Genomic DNA, 20,260 nt, shown 5'->3' with positions numbered 1-20,260 from the left:
TTAGTGCTAGGAGAAGTGAAAACATGGCTAAGTCCATTTCGGAGGAAGTTAATTTGCCTTTAGAGTAAACTGGTTTTCCTCATCAGAAGTGCAAATATAGACACTGCCACACAATAAAACAAGAAAAACACCAACAACGGTAACTGTGGTATTCACAATAACGGTAAGTCTACAGATCCAAAGCCACCAAGGTTTTTTTGTCCCAAAAGATGGGAAAAGGTTGTGTGTAGGTGTGTGTACAGAAAGAGACAGCAGTCAATGAAAGCCAGATACACACACACACACACACAGGGAAAAAGGGAAAGAGATCAAAGCTCCACCATATAAAAAATGCCACTGGAAATTGCTGCAGGGGCCACAGTACCACAGGCGGCTGGGTCCTTGCTCCTCAGAGGATGTGACTCCGTATCTCAGATTTTCTGAGAGAGTTTGATTAATGAGATTTCTTTGTGTTCAATCAAGATGATGCACTCCATGGATAACTAAATGCCACTTATTTTCTATGCTCTGCAGTAATTTTCAGCTAAACACAACTTATAGATAAAAAAAGAACCCCATGTCAGGCTATCTGTTACCATTTTTGGTTCTGAAGGTCTGGTGGCCGCAGGGATGTCAGCACGGTCTGAAGCAGCCCCCAGGCACCGTAGTTTCTGACATAACCAAACCCAGACCCGTGAATGTCCAGAATGAGGGATATGCTGAAAACAATCTTTGGACAGGGATTTGCCTCCATGGTTACCATCATGACGAGGTGATGTCAGAAAAGGTAGGTGGGTTTTGCCACTATCTTTTTTTTTTTTTTTTAAGGATTTTTAAAAAGTAATCTCTACATCCAATGTGGGGCTCGAACTCACACCCCCAAGATCAAGAATCGCTTGCTCTACCGAGCCTGAGCCAGCCAGGCGTCCCTCTGCTATTCACTTTCTGCTTCTCCCAACTCCCCTTCTTCCTGCCTAGGTTACTATTTCAGGGGTAACCAAGCTCTGGAGACGAAATGAATGGTTAGCTGCTGTACTCATGATCAGGGCTCAGTTCCTCTCAGAGGATCAGTCACATGGAAGAGGCAATTCCTAGAGGTGACTCTCCGTTCTCCTGAGAAAATGGAAATGCTCCCTCTCTTGCCCACAGCCTTGGGGTGAGAGGATGCTGACTTCTGAGCCGAGAGCTGGCAGCTATCACGATTCACCCAATAGGGCTGGGTGGTCACAACCCCAAAGACTTCTTCTCCATAAGGCTACTCAGAGTCTTGTACCTGGAGTCAGTATGTAACTTCCCACTTTTCCCTCTCAAATCCCCAGGAAGCACTGGCACTGGGAAAAGGCCTTTGGCCAGTCCGGAAGCAGGAGAACTAGGGGTTGAGGTGAAGTTGGATGGAATTCTTTTTGGCCCCCGAGTGCCACATACCAGTCTAAGGGTTTGTCATAGAAGTGAGGGAGACAATTTCATTTCAGCACCAAATCAACATGGTTTGTGTGACTTTAAAAAAAAAAAACCCACAATAAGTCAGCAAAGTAATGGTAATAGTAATGGATATCAGTGTATGGTGAGAAAGGTCAGGCAGAAATTTCAAAAAAGTATGGCCTATTTACTTGTCATAAAACAGATCTTTGGGGCTCTCATTAGGCAACTTGGGTGGAGTCTAGTTCTCTCTGGAGGTAATTAGGTTTTAACTTTTTTTTTTTTTTTTTTCTTTGCAAGGGTCAGGGGATCTTGCGAGAATGCTGGAGCAGCTCTGCACCTGTGCTACCCAGCTGGGAGCCATGGGCCACATGTGGCTGTTGACACAGGGCTGGAGATGTAGCTCGCCCAAAATGAGGCGTTCTGGGAGCTTAAACACACTATGGGTTTAGAGGATTTCGTACAAAAAAGAATGTACAAGATTTCATTTATGCTTTTTACACATTGAAACAAAAAGATTACATATATCATTAAAATCATTTTAAAGCATTCCTCTTTACTTTGTAAAATGTAGCCAGTAGAAAATGTAAAATTTACATGAGTGACTTGCATTATATTTCTGTTGGATAGTGCTGGTCTGGACACTCATTATAGAGGAATGCGCATCTGTAAATATGCATGAAGTTTGCATACGCTTTTATGGTTCCCAGCTCAGAATTTACTCTTTGGGGGGGGGCAGGTGGTGGTGAAGAAAGCTATGGGAGAAGTTTTTCATTTCTTTTAAACCCTTCTATGCTGGTTAAACTTTTTTTTTTTTTTTTAAACCACCAAAGCCACAGGAAAATCCTCTGAAAACAAACCTTTGGTAAATGGAGAGCCTCCTAGGCTCAGGGATTTTGCAGCAGAACCTCCTTGGGGTAAAAGCCCACTCAGATGCCCCTCACCCTGCTCTGGGCCCCTCCTCATCTATTCAGCATCCAATAGGGGGGCCACAGTTGTGGTGTACAAAGGCAACCGATTCCTGATTTATCTGGTCACCGGCCAAAAGAGACAACACTCATCATATGGAGACGTATGCAGTGCAAAGGGCATTTTCTCTCCTGGGTATGGAATACAATTTTATTTCTTTTGTTGTTGGATTATCCTTCTAATTCCACTTGACATAAGTTAATACCCAAGTGTGCTTCAGGTAGAGCTGACTCAAGGGTACACAGTGTAACGCTATGCTGATCAAGAACAAGAAACACTCTGAGACGAAGAATCCCAGACCGAGGACTAGAATTTGAAGGTATCGGGACATTACAGACTCTGTGACTAACAGCTGTTTTAAAGCCAGGCGAAACTAAACCACTCCTACTTGGACTTCAACCTTGAATCATCTCGATAGTCATTCTCAGCACCAAAGCCATTCGTGTACCTTATGTGTCAAGAAACTGCCTCCCCAAGGTACAAAGTCAGCTATATGTCATCGCCATCTACCAAAAAATGGACACCCCACCCTCCTGCTGCCCCCCTCCCGGGGCAAAAAGCTCATTAGCAGTCTCAAGGCCAGAAGGAGCCTTGGCCGTCATCTCGTGGAACTCCTTCATTTTGCAGAGGGAGAAGGTGAGGCTCAGCAAACACGTGACTCAGCCCAGACTCCGGACTTGGGCTCAGTGCTGAGTTCACTCCTCCTTGCCTGCCTTCGCACACTGACTCTGGGTTTCATTAGAGGAAATGTGAGACTCCCAGAGAGCTGCGACATTTCTGAAGGTGGTCATCATTCTCCTTGCCTAGCTGCCTACTTAGAAAGCATCGAATAGGAAATCATTAAAGATGGGAGTGGGGGAGGGGGGAGGTGGCCGGGGTGGGGGTGGGGGTGGGGGAGAGCGACCAGTAGTCTGCCATCCACTCCCGTGACCTCCACTCTACGTGTCAGCAGGCAGCGGAGATTTACGACACAGCCCAGCTCTGGTTTTTGGATGAGTATTAGTGTAATGAGGTGGAAAAGCCTTGTTAAAGATGTAAATGACTCAGTGAGAAAAGCCTTCCTTCTTAGGAACCCACGCAGCCGCCGTTGCCTTCTGACAGAGGGTGAGGTGATCCGTGATTGTCCAGGGAGACCATTCACTGCCTTCGTCATCTCTGCATGTGGATAGTCTAAATGAATTACAAAATTCCCCACTGAAAAAATAGCACATCTCTGTCATAGTTACAAAAAAAAAAAAAAAAAAGAAAAGAAAAGAAAAAGAAAGAAAGAAAAAAAGAATAAAAATGTAAGTAGTTTAAAAATGCCGGTGGGTTTCAGTATCCATTGGATGCCTCTTTTCGTCTCCCTCTTTGTCTCTCTCCGTTAGGAGAGACTTGGTTAGCAAATTCCCCATGCCGTACTTTTTAGACCAAATGGTTTATCAGATCACACGTCCCTCCTCACTTGAGATTTAGATGTACTTGGGGAGCCCAGGAAGCAAGCTGCCAAGGATTCCCATGAACCCTTCCTTGAGGTCTGGTGAGGTTTAACACAGGTGTGTTGGGATTAAGTGAAAACCCAGGTGCTCGCACACCTGGGAGAACCCAGTGTGTTTGACCCAGGGTTCCCAGAGGACTGGGTCTCTTCTGCAGCCTCCATCACCTACAGAAGCCACTTGTGGAAGGAACAAAAGACGGTTTCAGCCTTGCCGACACCACTATAACAGACATTTTGCTTTGGGGAAGAATATGCGGTGACTGGTCTTAAAAACGGGCTTGCGGTCCCAGCTACAAGCCCTACAGTCATGAAGAACAGCGCTACAGCCCAGGAGGGGACTTCTGAGTTTGGAATTTCAAACACTGTAAGATCCAGGCAAAAATGAAGCTTGCTTCTCACGTCACGGGGGCCATTAACAGAGCCTGGCAAGTGGGAGCCAGCGTGATGTGAATGCAAATGATGAGTGGTAGTCTCAGTGGATTCAGAGCTTAGTGTTGGGGTCTCTGGCAGCTCGGATCTTTAAGATCCACTTGAAAGAACTTAGATTCTTAAGGAAAGCTGGCCTTAGACTGTTTCGGGGTGCCAAGGCACGTCCCAAAGCCAAGCACACTTCATGCCGAGAGGTCAAGGCCGTTCATCTCCGAGACCACGTACAAACCGGTCACAGCAGGAACTGCTGCTTCGAACAGAACTCTGTACAAAAGCTGGAGTCAACCGAAGGGTGGACATCATGTAAACTGCACACAGTTGTTAGAAACAAAAATGCCAAAGAAATCAAACAACATTCCCCAAACAACAAAACAAGACCTGGAAGAAAAGGAAATAAAACTAAGAAGCCCTAAGCATGTCCTTTCAGTCTGTTTTAGGAGCTCCCGAAGTGTGTCTACTAGGACATGGGAGGGAAAATCAGCTTTCAACTTCCCAGCTGCCAAGGCCATGGACTATTGTACAGTTGGAGAGACGGCTTCCTGATTAACGTGACTTTGGATATTGCTTTCATTACCATTCGTGAGCGGAGCGCCATGGAGTTACCAAGTGGTTCTGGAGGTGTGTGTAGCCGGGTCCAATTCTTGAGGTCCTCCTCCCTCCCTTCCCCTTGGGTCCTACCACCCCTTTGTTCTATAGTCACCGTTTCAAGACTTAACCTCTTCGCAGTCTTGGTCAGTGGAAAGTTCTACATCAGACAGTCCAACTTCCATTGCCATAATCAGCGAGATGTCAGAATCACTGCTTACAGCTGGCTCCTGCTCGCCTGGGAGGAGAAAGCAAAGTTCATGGTCAACACTGAACGATGTCTTTGGAGGCTGGTTATTTTATACGATTGTCTTTAGGAACATTTCTTTGATGGCCGAGAGACAGTATTAGAAAAACTGTCTATTTAGTAAAAACAGAAACAAAACCCAAAACCAAAACACAAAAACCAGAAACTAGTTAGAGCCTCATCTCACATGACAGCCCCAAATAAGCTCCAAATAAGTTAAATGTAAAGAAGAAACTAATATAGCTATAAAATATAGATATATTTTATAAGTGTATGTCTACATAGGCAAATATCTAATTTATCAAAGTAGGGCAAGAAACTATGTGGAAAAGCAGTTGAGCGATTCACAGAAGAACAGATAGATAAATGTGCATAAAATTAAAAAAATATTAAAAACATGAAAAATAAGGGGTGTCTGGGTGCCTCCGTGGGTTAGGCCTCTACCTTCGGCTCAGGTCATGATCCCAGGGTCCTGGGATTGAGCGCTGCATCGGGCTCCCTGCTTAGCAGGGAGACTGATTCCCCCTTTCTCTCTCTGCCTGCCGCTTTCCCTGCTTGTGATCTCTGTCTGTCAAATAAATAAAGTCTTAAAAACATACATGAAAAATAAGATCAAAAGGCATACATCAAACTTGAAATACTTGCGAGCATTTCCCAAAGGGCTGCATTTTCAACATGTAGCTTTGAAATCAGTAAGAAAAACTAACCAGAAAAGTGGACCCAGGCCGCTATATTTATATACAATATAAATGACCAATAACTATAAGGTAAAAATGAACGACTTTTTTTTTTTAAATAAAATCTTCACTCTTTTCTTTTAAAAGATTTTATTTATTCATTTGACAGAGAGAGATGACAAGCAGGCAGAGATACAGGCAGAGAGAGAGGAGGAAGCAGGCTCCCGGCTGAGCAGAGAGCCCGATGCGGGGCTCGATCCCAGGACCCCGAGATCATGACCCGAGCCGAAGGCAGCACTGAGCCACCCAGGTGCCCCTAAAATCTTCACTCTTAAAGAAACATAGCATTACACTGAGGCAGGTACTTTGATATACTCCATGTAGCACTGTGACATTCTCACTCAGTAATTTCATTTCCAGAATGTATCATAAGTATCCATGCAAAAATATTCACTCAAGCACAATTTATAGCAGCAAAACATCTCAAGTGACAAAGTCTAATGATGTAGAATACCTAAGGAATGTGTGTTGCTTCTAGAGCACCACCTTCTTGTAACAACTAAAGTGATACTTCCAAAAAACTTGAAGTTACATAAGAAAATGCTCACAGGATTCTTTTAAGTGAGAACAGAAGTATCAAAGCTTTATATGCAGTGAGGCTGACAAAGTTAACCAGAAGCCAGGAAGCCAACAGTGCTAGAAGAATTGTCTCAAGTTTGGGGATTTATAGTCCTTTTCTTAAAAAAAATTTTTTTTTCAGTTTTGCTTCCAAACATTCTGCAGGGAACAAATGTCATTCATTCCCTCAGACGCAGTGAGGCCCCACTATGTACCAAGGATCGGGCTCGATGCGAGGGACGTCAGTAAGAGCGAGATGATTCCTGTCTTCAGGGATCTTACTGTCCAGTAGGCAGGCCCTTCAGGAGACAGTCCCAACTCAGTGGGATATGCATGATGCTGGAAGATGCAGGAACAGGGGTTATAGGAGCAGGGAAGAGGGCTATGTGATCCACTGCTGACTCAGAAAGCTTCCCATCGGGGACAACGTCTACAATGAGTCCTCAAGAAGAACTCATATTCTAGCCAGAAGATTGAGAAGGAAGCATCCCTTAAGCAGTAGCAATAGTATGTATAGATAGCTATGTCTGAGCACGATCGGGAGCCTTGTACAGATGGGCATCTTTAATACGTCATATAATAATATGTCATATAATACATCATATAATAATAGGTCATATTTAAATACGACTGGAGTGCAAGATCAAGCTAGAGACTCTGAAGGGAGGCTTTAAAAAAAGGTAGCTTTAAAACAAGAGCTTGCATGTCCCATTATCATGTTGAAGAAACTGGAAGACCAGCAAAATGTCTAAGCACAGAAGAAGCTGGTGGTTGTAATACTTTTGCTCTGATAATCACAGATATGATTTATTTCATGTTGACGTACAGTTAAGGAGAATATGTGAGTTTTATGAAAGACGTGAGTTCTTTTTTAAAATTTAAATTCAGTTTACTTAACATATAGTATATTACTAGTTTCAGAAACAATTTAGATTAATCAGGTGCATATGACACCCTGTGCTCATCCCATCACATGCCCTCCTTAATGCCCATCACCCAGTTACCCATGTCCCCTCCTCCCCTCCAACAACCCCCAGCTTGTATCCTATAGTTAAGAATCACTTATAGTTTATCCCCTTCTCTGTTTTCATCTTTTTATTTCCCTTCCCATCCTCTACGTTCATTTGTTTTGTTTCTTAAATTCGACATCAGAATGAAATCGTATGTTTGTCTTTCTCTGACTGACTTATTTTGCTTAGCATAATATCCTCTAGTTTGATCCATATCGTTGTAAATGGCAAGATTTCATCCTTTTTGATGGCTGAGTAGTATTCCTCTGTGTGTGTGTGTGTGTGTGTGTGTGTGTGTGTGTGTGTATTACATCTTCTTTATCCATTCATCTGTTGATAGACACCTGGGCTCTTTTCATAGTTCGGCTATTGTGGACATTGCTGGCTATAAACATTGGGGTGCAGGTGCCCCTTCGAATCATGTTTGTCCTCTTTAGATAAATACCCAGTAGTGCGATTGCTGGGTCATAAGGTAGCTCTATTTTCAACTTTTTGAGGAACCTCCATGCTGTTTTCCAGAGTGGTTGCACCAGCTTGCATTCCCACCAACAGCGTAGGAGGGTTCCCCTTTCTCCGCATCCTCGCCAGCATCCGTCGTTTCCTGACTTGTTAATTTTAGCCATTCTGGCTGGTGTGAGGTGGTATCTCATCGTGGTTTTGATTTTTATTTCCCTGATGCCGGGTGATGTGGAGCATTTTTTCATGCGAAAAGACAATGAATTCTTAAGATATTTAAAAGGAGACAAACAGAACTAACAAAAAGTTATGGCCTTAAGAATCAGCTTGAGAGAAATGGGCTGTTTCACAGGAATATATCCAACCTAACAACTGAGCTCTAATAGGTTTCCTAGGCCCATAAATGCGTGTGGCTCATAGTATTGTAGACAGACCCCTGGCTAGAATAAAACTTTGGAAGCAGCTCTCGACAGATAGAAGTATTTAGTATTTGAAAACGGGGGCACTCAACAAATATTCAATGAAACTAGTCATTTAGAAAAAAGGCAGAATTGGATCACAATTCACAACAAGATACATTCTAGGCTAACGAAACCCTTCTCTGTACCTGTACCTATAGCCTGTTTTTAATTGTGCACATGCACTTCCTTCCCATTTATCCTCTTCTCCAGAGCCACCTAGTACTTTCAATCCCTGACTTTTGGGGAATTCTTTTTGCAAATTGGGATAGTTCTCCCTTCCTTCATGGCTGTTTTGCATTTGTTTTCTCCACAGGGCTCTGGCTTGCTGCCGTGCAGGCTCTGCTCAGCACCACTCCAGGGAAAGCCTTCACTTTGGAGTCTGAGTGAGCAGTGTCCACTAGATTGGGACAGTGCACAACCTGCACAGCTGGACACAGGAGCTCGCTCTGTTTCTCAGATCCACTAAGTCCTTGGCCCTTCATCTGTTTTTTTCCCCAGTTGCCCAGATCTTGTTATTGTCTCTTTTTACCTTTTCCCACCCATGTTGTTCTACACCCTACAAAATCCCTTTGCTATAGTTTATGTGGGGTTTTAGGAGAGGCTGGAAGTAGTAGTTTCATACATTCAATCTACTTGTTTCGCTCAGCATTCTCCTAAAGCATCACTTTTGCAAGAAGAAATAGAATTCTATGCACGAGAACTGGGAACCTGTTTTACTTCATGAGACTATTCTAGCCTCAGGTATAGTAACTACACATGTTACTTTGTCTAAGTCACTCTGCCCTTTGGGGCTAAAGTTTAGTTGTCTATAAAATGAATTTGGACTGGATATCTCAGAGTCCCTTCCAGTGGTTACAGTTTGTACCTGTACAGGTTGATGTCACCCTAGCACAGTCTTTCCTATCTGTTGCTTTCTCAATGAATATTTACAAGAATTCCCACCAAGGAACAAAGTTATAAGCCTCTCTTTCAGCACAACCCTCCAAATTATTGTTTTTTTAATTGAAAACCTTCTTTTCTTAATCAAAAAAGGTCTGTTGTATATTTAATACAAGCATATACTAAACGGGAGAATTCACTATTTGAGGTGTAGTGAATTAAATTATTCTTATTCTTGGGGATAAAAAATGAGGGTTAAATTATAGAGATATAATCTCTCTTTTTCTCCCTCTTTTTTTTTCCCTCCAGTGGTCCATGAACAAACTCAGCCCATGAGCAGCCAAAATTTTCAGCTCGCAATTACACTGTAAGTCAGCCAAGAGGCTCATCATGGAGTGGTTCTATGACTTTCATAAATATCTAGTTTAAAAAAAAACAAAAAAAAACCCCAAAAACAAAAAAACAAAAGCAGCCCAGATCTGGGCTGTGTTAGAGTTCTATAAAGACAGGTCCATGTAACCTGCAGTGGCAGCTTCTCACCTTCACTTCTGGCTTTTTAAGCCACCAGTCTGCAGATTTCAAGGATTCATTCCCACTGTGGGGTTTTCTAAATTGGAACTTGGGAATCGAAAGAAAAGCCATGGGGACGGATGGAACTACGGCTGCTGAATTCATGATGCTGTTTTGGAAATTGACCGTCCTACACAGCTCCAGGCAAAGAGGAATCCGAATCAATGAAATCAGATACTTGCCAAAAAGCGGCTCAATTTTTACAATGTAGCATCGTATCAAGCATATCAGCTAATCATTTTCCATGTCAAAACTTAAAAAAAAAATGATCTGAAGACATTCGAAATTATTTTTTTACTCCATCCTATGTTTTTAATTGAACTTAGTTTGTGCCATAATTTTTAAAAGCAGGGCTTTATCTTTTAATTAAGGCAGATGTTTTACTTTGAGGCCACAATAATACAAAGGAAACCCACTGTCACTAAAACATTTAGAAGGTTCTCTGTAGGTGGTACTAATTGGGGAGTGTAAAGTAGCTATTAGCAATATAAATGTTCACAGAATATTACCTCCTTCCCTGAAAAAGCTGATATAAAAGGAATGCAGAAATAACATCGGCCTTTACTGCATCCTCACAACAACACTTTGATGTAGGTATCTTGATGCCTGTTTCACAGATGGAAAAAAAAATACTCTCAGTCGACTGGATGCAGTAGTATTACACCTACTTGACCTACTTTCTTCTCTTGGATTTCATGCACTGTAAAGACATGGAGAGAACTGAAACAGGGAGTGATAGGATCCACTTAATATTTTAAAAGATCACCCTTGCTGTTAAGTGAAGAACAGATTGGTAGGACAAAGGGTGGAGGGAATCTGGAGGAAACTATTGTAGCAAAACAGACAAAACGTGATGATGGCTTGATACAGCAGCAGGGCTGGAGATAAGGTGGAGAAATCTTTTAGGAAGAGGATACACAGAAGGGTGATGGGCTGGGCAAGGGTGGCAAGAGAGGAGAAAGTGAAGGATAACCCCCACGTTTCTTTTATTCTTTTTAAAGATTTTATTTATTTATTTGACAGACAGAGATCACAAGTAGGCAGAGAGGCAGGCAGAGAGGGGGAGGGGGAAGCAGGCTCCCGGCTGAGCAGAAAGCCCGATGCAGGGCTCGATCCCAGGACCCTGGGATCACAGCCCCAGTCGAAAGCAGAGGCTTAACCCACTGAGCCACCCAGGCACCCCTTACCCCCACATTTCTTGAGTAATATAGGTACCACTTATTCAGCAGGAGGAACTGAAGATGAACCAGTGGGGAGAGATCAGGAGTTCAGTTTTGCGTGTGCCACGTTTGAGAGGCTTGTGAAACTCGCCAAGGGAGATGGGGTCGGCAGCTAGATACAGAAGTCGGGAGGACAATACGTGAAGTGAGAGGCTTCAGCAATTTGAAACCAAGAGAGTAGATGAGGTGTTTCCAGCGAAAGATTATAGAGAAAAACACCAGGGACAGATCTCCCCGGAATACTGAAACCTATTGCCAAAAACTCAAACGCATGCCGCCAACATGATTCGTTCTGCCTGTGCCATGTTTTCTTTTAAAGTATGAATTAGTTACCAATATTTAAATGTCAGGTTACTTTACATACAAATTTAAGATTTGAAATTTACCTTGGAAAAATAAATACCTGGCAATATAAGCCCAATTCCTGGAATGAAATCATTGAGGGGAACAGAGGAAGGGCTGCCCCGCTTAGTGGAAGTCAAAGACCGTCTGGGTCCCCACAGCCGTCTAACAGTCTGCGGTCCTGGTTCATGGTACTTGGCCGTGTAGAGAGATCAGCTGAAAACCTCATCTTTAGGGGGAGGGCAGAAGAACACCAGAGGAGGGTAAGCTCCGAAAGAGCCTGAAAGTGGCCAGAGAATCCTGTTATTGATTCATTTCCTTCTTTTCTTTTAAATATATTCTGTTTTACCTCCTCCATAGACACTGACTCACCATTAACAATCCACGCCCAAGGAAATGAGGTACTGTGAGTATTACTGATTTGGTTGGGTGGGTTTTAAGGCTAACTGTCATCTTATTTCACAGTCTTGAGTGTCTTTATCACAGCATTAACGAGCATCTGATGAGAAGATGGGCAGAAAAGACTCCATTTTACATGGAGCTTTGTAACCTATTTTCTTGACCCCTAACTTTCATACATTTCCAGACGTAATTGTAAGTACAATCCAGCAGTAGCCTGTGATTAACCAAAACATTCTTAGTGTTGGGACTTATTCCATTTAATCCATAAATTATACTTTGGCTTATCTTTCTTAATATATAAATATCTTTGGCGTATCTCTTTCTTGACATATAAAAAATTACCTAAAGACTCACAGTTTCCCTTTGTGAAATGGGCATCTGCAGTTGTAGTTGTGGGTTTGGTATAAGGGTGTATAATAAAATGTGCCTGCATGACCACGTTCCCTCCTGAGAATAGAAGAAGACTCTGAGATCTGCGTCACCTGGTGTTGGGCAGACATCGTCTGTCCCTGGCACTTCCCTGGCTCAGCCCCCTGTCCCTGTCAGCGTTCTCATTTCAGAATCCCACCACGCTCCTCCTGAAATAGGACGCACTTAGCAGATGTCTGTAGCATTGAACTTGAACTAAGGTTCTCTCTGGCCACTGTAGGGCTCAAGTTTGGTATTTTATGAGCTAATAACAATCTTAATGCTTATTGAGTATTTAGTACATGCCTAGGATTACACTAAGTATTTAAACAGATTATCTAATTTAATATTCAAAATCAACTTATGACATAGTATTATTTCTATTTTCAGGCTATAAAACGAGAGCTCAGAAAGGTTAAAAACCTCCTGAGCTTAAACTGCAAGTAAGACTTAGAAGTAGAATATGAGCCTAGATCTGACTCCAGAGTCCATGAACTTGACTATATCTATACTTCTTGGTGAGATTCTTTTTTTTTTTTTAAAGATTTTATTTATTTATTTGTCAGAGAGAGAGGGAGAGAGAGCGAGCACAGGCAGACAGAGAGGCAGGCAGAGGCAGAGGGAGAAGCAGGCTCCCCGCCGAGCAAGGAGCCCGATGTGGGACTCGATCCCAGGACGCTGGGATCATGACCCGAGCCAAAGGCAGCTGCTCAACCAACTGAGCCACCCAGGCGTCTTGGTGAGATTCTTAACCTGAGGGTTAGTGTTCTTGCGGGGGCACCCAGGCACCTAAAATTCCATACATGTTTATATGGTCACACACATACATACATTTTTCTGGTATGAGGACTGCTTTCACTAGATTCTTACAGAACCACAAAAAGGCTAATACCATTCACTGAAGGGATTTTGTATCCTGGGTGATTTGGAGAACACACTGCCGTATGCAAAAAGAGTGGCTTGCCTTTCTTTTCAATGCATATTTTGGGTTACATTTCACTGCCTATATGTTCTATTTATTTGACATGACACTTTTCATATGAAGTCACTGCTTTCCTACTTGTTTCTTTATGATGGTTATTTGAAGCTCAAGCAGAAATTATCCTTCCCAGAATGAAGTTTGATATTTACTGCCGGTCTTATGAAAGAAGGCGTAGAGCAGTAACGGGCTGGAATAAGTCCTCCTCTGTTAAGAGTGACCAAACATTGCCCTCAGAGTAAGTGTTCTCTGTGTTGAAAGAAAATTAGGTGGTGATGAATACAATCCCTCAGGTGTCCCGATTCTCCAGGAGGTCTGGGGTTACATGCTGGGAGCTGCTCTGCATCGCATAAAAGCTGATTTTTCCCCATGTACTTGAAAAATAAGGTCTCAGAGAAAAAGGGCAGCCTTCCGTCCACTGCTACCAATGCTTATCTTCTTGAAAATAAGATACCATTTCCAATCACCTCCGTATGAGGCAAGAGCACCACAGGAGGGGGGCTCAACCAGATCTGCGGGCTTAGAACATTATCTTATCATCTCTTCTCAGAAATGTGATATTTTAGGGCACCTGGGTGGCTCAGTGGGTTAAGCCGCTGCCTTCAGCTCAGGTCATGATCTCAGGGTCCTGGGATCGAGTCCCACATCGGGCTCTCTGCTCGGCAGGGAGCCTGCTTCCTCCTCTCTCTCTCTGCCTGCCTCTCTGCCTACTTGTGATCTGTCTCTGTCAAATAAATAAATAAAATCTTTAAAAAAAAAAAAGAAAAGAAATGTGATATTTTAGAGCTGAGGCACTACCTACATACTCCCTGTCATAATCTTGGTGGGCAAGTTAGTTCAACTTCAAATGCAGAGTGTTTTCAATAAGGAAATGTGTCCCTTTCGCATGGATCGCTTGCCTTATCTCTTTTGCCTAACAAGAATTTGAGTAGATCAACTTCTGATTCGGTTTAAATCTTCCCTCTTGGGAGGGGCTTCTGCTGTGAGAATGACAGGCCCGAAGGCCACTTTCCTCAGAGGCTGTGCAATAATATCAATAATAGCTAGAATGTGTTGACTCCTTCCTACATGTCTGAAAATGACATTAAAAAAACATTTTTTTTTATTTACTTATTTGAGAGAGTGAGAGAGAGAGCATGAAAGGGGAGAAGGTCGGAGGGAGAAGCAGACTCCTGCGGAGCCTCAGGCCCGATGCGGGACTCTGTGTGGGGCCGGATCCCGGGTCTCTGAGATCATGACCTGAGCCGAAGGCAGTGGCTTAACAAATTAAGCCGCCCAGGAGCTCCTTACAATGACATTCTGAAGTAGGTGTACGATGACCCCGATGACTGCTACACATTTTACAGGTAAAGCCAACCTGTCCAAAGTCAAGTGCACAGAAAGGGGCAGAAATGGAATCTCTACCCAAGCCTGCGATATTGGCAACTATGCCTTTCTGGAACACGGAGCTATCAGATCTTTATGTGGCTGTTAAGCTGTTCTTACAGACAACACTTGGCCACCTCTGGGAACTAAGTATTCTAGGGCTACAATATAAATTTATCCATCTGGGGACACCTAGGTGGCTCAGTTGGTTATGTGTCTGCCTTCGGTTCAGGTTATGATCCTGGAGTCCTGGGAGCGAGCCCCGTTATGGGTTCCCTGCTCAGTGGGGAGCCTGCTTCTCTCTCTGATTGCTGCTACCCTGCTTGGGCTCTCTCTCTCTCTCTCTGACAAATAAATAAAATCTTTAAGAAAAAAAATATTCATTATAAATTTATCCATCTGGCTAGGTCACTTTGAAATTGTTCTGATAAAACCAGCGCCTTGGCCTCTTTAGGTTCTTGCTCCATAATGATAAATAGATGCGTGTAGAGGTCAAATGGGAAAAATTTGTTCTTTCCGTTCAGGTGGGAAGGTTTAAAGCATTATTTTTATGCGAACTTGGTGAAGGAGAACTCCTGGGAAGCTTACATACTAATATCACATCATTATGATTTCACTTTGCTTTTATCTTGTTGTCATTGGTTTTCTGTCCTTGTGACACTTCACGCAGGAGGGGAATGATTTCGTCCAGTTGCTCAAACTCCTTACAGATTTCATGAACAGTTCATTCATCGAGTAATTCCTCATTAAGTGCCAAAAGAAGGGACAATGTGCCTTTTGTGATAGTTTCATATTAGTTTGTGCAGGAAGGGACATAAAGCCTAGTGAACATTTATTAACATTATTAATAGCTATTTTACAATCTCCCATTAGTACAACCTACAGAAAACCTTAAGCATTAAGCACAGTATCTGATATATGGAAGGATCTTGATAAATGTGAATATAATTGGAATTTAAAAAAAGTAAAGAAAAGTGCAAGATTAGATAGATTTAGAGAGGTAGGCAAATATGCAGATGTACCCATTTTTATAATTGTATAAAATTATCTACAGACTTCATTTATTCATTCATCAATTTATTTAACCACTCTTTTATTCAACGTGTATTTACTGAACAGCTTATTAGATAGGCACCCAACACTGGAGATGAGCTGTGAGGAAATAAAAATGAACTAAAACAGACTACTTTTACGTTGAATTTGATCTAGTAAGACTTGCTCAACATAAGTTTAATTCAAGGTGATACTTGCTAAAGGTAGTATGAATAAAATGCTAAAGAAACAGAGGAGTGGGGAGACTTTTGCCTCCAACTGGGTAACCAAAGTAGGTCATGAAGGAGGTTACAGGTAAACCAGTGGTGAGATCTAACTGGCACTGGGAAGTATGGGGAGGAGGGAAAACGGCATTCTTTTCATGGGACCCAGTGTGACCAGGTGTCATCAGAGTATACGTCAAGGCATGTGGATTGGACTGTAGCTTAGGATATTGGACGATGGTGAGCTATGTGCTGGAAGTAGCTCATAGCTACTCTGCACCCTGCCTGCCCTCTCCAGGTTCACAGGGAGCTAGAAGACTGGGCACTGCATTTCCCAGACTCCTTTGCCAGTGGGCTTATGTGAGGTCCTGCCAAGGAGGGAAGCTACCATACTTCTGGTTTGGGTTGTGGGTTCTGGAAGTGTTGGCAGTGGTTTCAACAGAATCAGAGTGGGGAGGAACGTGAGTTCCTAGGTAGCCTCAGTGCTGGTGGCTTCCCCAGGAGAAGCAAGACAGCTCTGGCAACATCAGAATAGTGGGTGCAAGCTCAGGAGCTCTTAGTGACACCACTGGATACACTTTTTTTTTTTTTTTAAAAAAATCAACATTATTGAAGCATAATTTACCTGCAATAAATTGCATCTGTTTAAAGTGTGTAATTTGGAGCACCTGGCTGGTTCAGTTTGTAGAGCGTGTGACTCTGGATCTCAGGGTCATGAGTTTGAGCCCCATGTTATAAATGGAGCCTATTTGAAATAAAAAAAAATAATAATGTATAATTTGATGAGCTCTGATGGATGTATATATCTGTGCAACTATCATTATAATCCTGAGGGTGTTTTGAAATAGTGAGCACTTCTATTTCCTTCCCAGGGCCCCTTACTGTCAATCAATCCTTCTGTTACTGCCCCGAGGTGACATCTAAGCTGTTTGTTTGTTTTTTCTAAATAACTATCAGATTTTTTCAACCCTGGTATAATGGACATTTATGGGTGGATAATTCCCTGTTGTGGGGCGGGGGAACGTCCTGGGAATTGTAGCATGTTTAGCAGCACCTCGATTTCTACCCACTGATTGCCAGTAGTACCTCCCTCTCCCCAGCTGTGACAACCCAAAACGGCGCCAGACATTGCCAAATGTTGCTGGAGAGGCAAAATCACTCCCAGCAAAGAAGCAGGGCTCCAGTTTCAGGTGCATTTTCTATAATGCCATTTTATAGCGTGTACTCTCTGGTGTCAGTTTCCTTTCACTCAGTACACTCCTTTTGAGATTTGTCCCTGATGCTGCATTTATCAATAGTTCATTTCTTTTTATTGCTGGATGATATTCCATTGGGCGGATGTATCCCAGTTGGCTTATCTACTCATAAACTGAGGAACATCGGATTATTTCCAGTGTTTGGCTGTTGTGAATCAGGCTGCTATGAACATTTGCTTGCAAGTCTTTCTGAGGGCATACATTTTTAAATTTTTTTTTTTAATTTAAACCCAATTAGCCAACATACAGTACATCATTAGTTTCAGATGTAGCAGTCAATAATTTATCAGTTGCGTGTAACACCCAGTGCTCATCGCATCACGTGCCTTCCTTAACACCCATCACTCAGTTACCCACCCCCCCACCTCCCCTCCAGCGACCATTTGTTTCCTTTAGTTAGGAGTCTCTCATGGTTGGTCTCTCTCTGATTACTTTCCATTCAGTTTCCCCTCCCTTACCCTATGATCTTCTGTGCTGTTCTTATATTCCACAGAGGAGTGAAAGGGCATACATTTTCATTTCTCTTCAGTAAACACCTGGAAGTGCATTGCTGGATCTGTATGGTAGGCATGTGTAAACTACATAGAAAACAGCCAGACTTCGTGTGTGTCAAAAGACACAACACATTAACTTCACTCTCAAAACAATTTTCAAGTATAGAGTGACATACCATCAAGTATATGTACATTGTTGTGCAACAGATCCCCAGAACCCTCTCCTCTAGCCCTCCTCACACTCTCTCCTTTTTTTTTTTTTTTTTCCTTTTAAAGATTGTATTTATTTGAGAGAGAGCGAGAGAGAGCACAAGGAGGCAGAGGGGCAGAGGAAGAGGAAAAACAGACAAGCCACTGAGCAGGGAGCCTGATGCAGGACTAGATCCCCGGATCCTGAGATTGTGACTGGAGCCGAAGGCAGACGCTTAACAGACTGAGCCACCCAGGTGCCCCTTCTCTCCCTCTTTCTACAAATAAGTAAGTCTTTTTTTTAAAAAAAATGCCACTGAGATTTTGATAGGAATTGCATTGGACCTGCAGATTACTTTGGGTAGTATGAACATTTTATCATATTAAGTCTTCTAACCAATGACTATAGGGTATTTTCTCATTTATTGTATGTCTTTTAAATCTCTTTTGTAAATGTTTTTTGATTGTTTTAGAAAGGGGATAAGGGGGATGGGAAAAGGGAGAAAGACAATTTTAAGCCGGTTCCATGCCCTGTGTAGAACCTGACACAGGGCTCAATCTTACAACCCTGAGCTCATGACCTGAGCTAGAATCAAGAGTCAGATGCTTAACTGACTGAGCCACCAGGCACCCCTCTTTTGGCAATGTTCTATCGTTTTTAGTACTTAAGTCTTTCATCTCCTTAGTTACGTTTATTCCCAAATATTTTATTCTTTTTGGTGTTATTGTAAATTGTTGTCTTAATTTCCTTTTCAGTTTATTCACTGTGTTATAGAAAAGCAATTGTTTTTGTGTGCTCATTTTGTATCCTGCAACTTTGCTGAATTTATTGATTAGTGCTAACAGGAATTTTTTTTTTTAAATTATTGAATCTTTGGGATTTTCTAGATACTAGATCATGTCACCTTCACACCTAGCTATTTTTTTTTTCCTTCCAATGTGGACGCTTTCTATTTTTTTTTTTTTTTTCTTGCTTTACTGCTCTGGCTAGGATTTCCAGTACTAGTCAAATAGAAGTGATGAGGGTAGGCATCCTTGCCTTGTTCCTGATCTTAGAAAGCTTTTAGGTTTTCACTGCTGAGTATGATGTTCACTGTGGGCTTTTCATATGTGACTTTTAATACACTGAGGTAATTTCCTTCTATTTCTAATTTGTTGAGTGTTTTTTAAAACATGAAAGCGTGTAGAATTCTGTCAGATTTTTTTCTGCATCAAGATGATCCTGTTATTTTTATCCTTTGTGCTATTCATGCAGTGAATCACATGTTGAGATCTATGATCCATTTTAAGTTAATTTTATGTATGGTGCGAGGTAAAGCTTGGCATTCATTTTTACCCAAGAATTTTGTGATCAACTTCTTATATTAAATTCCCTTCTTTTTAACTACCAAGAGTGATTTCATTTTCCTGACTGGTCTCCTTGACTATAGCGACGAGGTTGGAAGAAGAGGCTATATGAAAATGCTGGGGAATTTGAAGGCTAGGCTAACGTGTCATGAATCTTTTATTAACACACATGGGTTATATTACGTTGTGCATAAGAAGTACTTGGTTAAATCGCTGAAAAATAAACAGTTTCAGTTTCTCTCTCAACAAAATAGTGATGATAATAATACTTTTTTGGCAGAGTGTAATGAGATCTGTTACATTGATGTAGAGACAGACAAACGCATGCGCACTCACAGCATTTGGCACCCCCGTGTATCCAACAGGTGCTATGTCAGATGATGTCTTTATATTATTGTACTTAATAAATTTACTCAGAACCTGCTCTATTCCTTTCCCATGAAGACTCTTGGCGTCCTTCTTTGTCCATTAATGTGCTAGTAAGACAAGGGGTACCCTCTCCTTCCCTGTCACTATCCTCCTGTTCCTGTAATGTCCTATTTCCTCAGTGTTCTTGGATGCAGGCTGATGCATCAACATTTCTTCAAGAGCTCATTTGCCCTGTGACAGCCCTATCCCTCCTGCTTGTAGCAGTGTCACCCTGACACAAGATAGCCTAACCCAACAGTCAGAGGAAACCAGAGAACAGGGCTCTGAGGGAAGCACAGAGTCTGGCTTAAAGGTCAAGCTGCAGAACATGGCCAACTCGGGAATCTTTCCCTTTGCTCTGGAAGGGACTGAGGAGGGCAGAGGTAGGAATACAGTTTCTTAAACATACTTTTCTGAAAGAAAGAAGCATTTTAAATAGGGACTCTGCTGAAATATCAGTCCTCAAGAAGAGCAGAAGCAAACTGCAAGGTAATACATAGTTGAGTGCTAGAGACGAGACACTGCCAGGAGCACATTTGGGTCTCTGTACGCAGGCATCATTTCACATCAATCTGTTCTCCTACCGCAATCAATTTCAAGTTTGTTTGTTTGTTTGTTTGTTTTTAAAGATTTTATTTATTTATTTGACAGTGAGAGAGCACAAGCAGAGGGAGCAGCAGCAGAAGAGGGAGAAGCAGGCTCCTCGCTGAGTAGGGAGCCCGATGTGGGACTTGATCCCAGGACCCTGGGATCATGATCTGAGCCGAAGACAGACACTTAACTGATTGAGCCACCCAGGCACCCCTCAATTTAAAGTT

At 42.4% G+C, this 20,260-nt stretch overlaps 1 protein-coding gene across 2 annotated transcripts in view; it reads right to left on the bottom strand.

Annotated features, from left to right (window-relative positions):
- Nucleotides 1-3,230: 3,230 nt before the first annotated feature.
- The window catches only part of RNF150 (ring finger protein 150), a 261,941-nt gene continuing 244,911 nt past the window's right edge, over nt 3,231-20,260 (bottom strand). The window contains exons 7-8 of one of the 2 annotated variants that reach the window (XM_044268030.1): nt 4,990-5,096; nt 3,231-3,537 (exon numbers count right to left, since the gene is read on the bottom strand). In XM_044268030.1, coding sequence (XP_044123965.1) covers nt 3,517-3,537; nt 4,990-5,096 — 128 coding nt within the window. In that variant the 3' untranslated portion in view covers nt 3,231-3,516. Of the gene's footprint in view, nt 3,538-4,577; nt 5,097-20,260 lie in introns of those variants that run through there. The other variant, XM_044268031.1, reaches the window with a different exon arrangement.

This window comes from Neovison vison, chromosome 11, assembly GCF_020171115.1.
Source record: "Neovison vison isolate M4711 chromosome 11, ASM_NN_V1, whole genome shotgun sequence".
NCBI classification, from domain to species: Eukaryota; Metazoa; Chordata; class Mammalia; order Carnivora; family Mustelidae; genus Neogale; species Neogale vison.
Note: the sequence above shows the minus strand (reverse complement) of the source record. Positions and strands in the feature narration are given on the sequence as shown.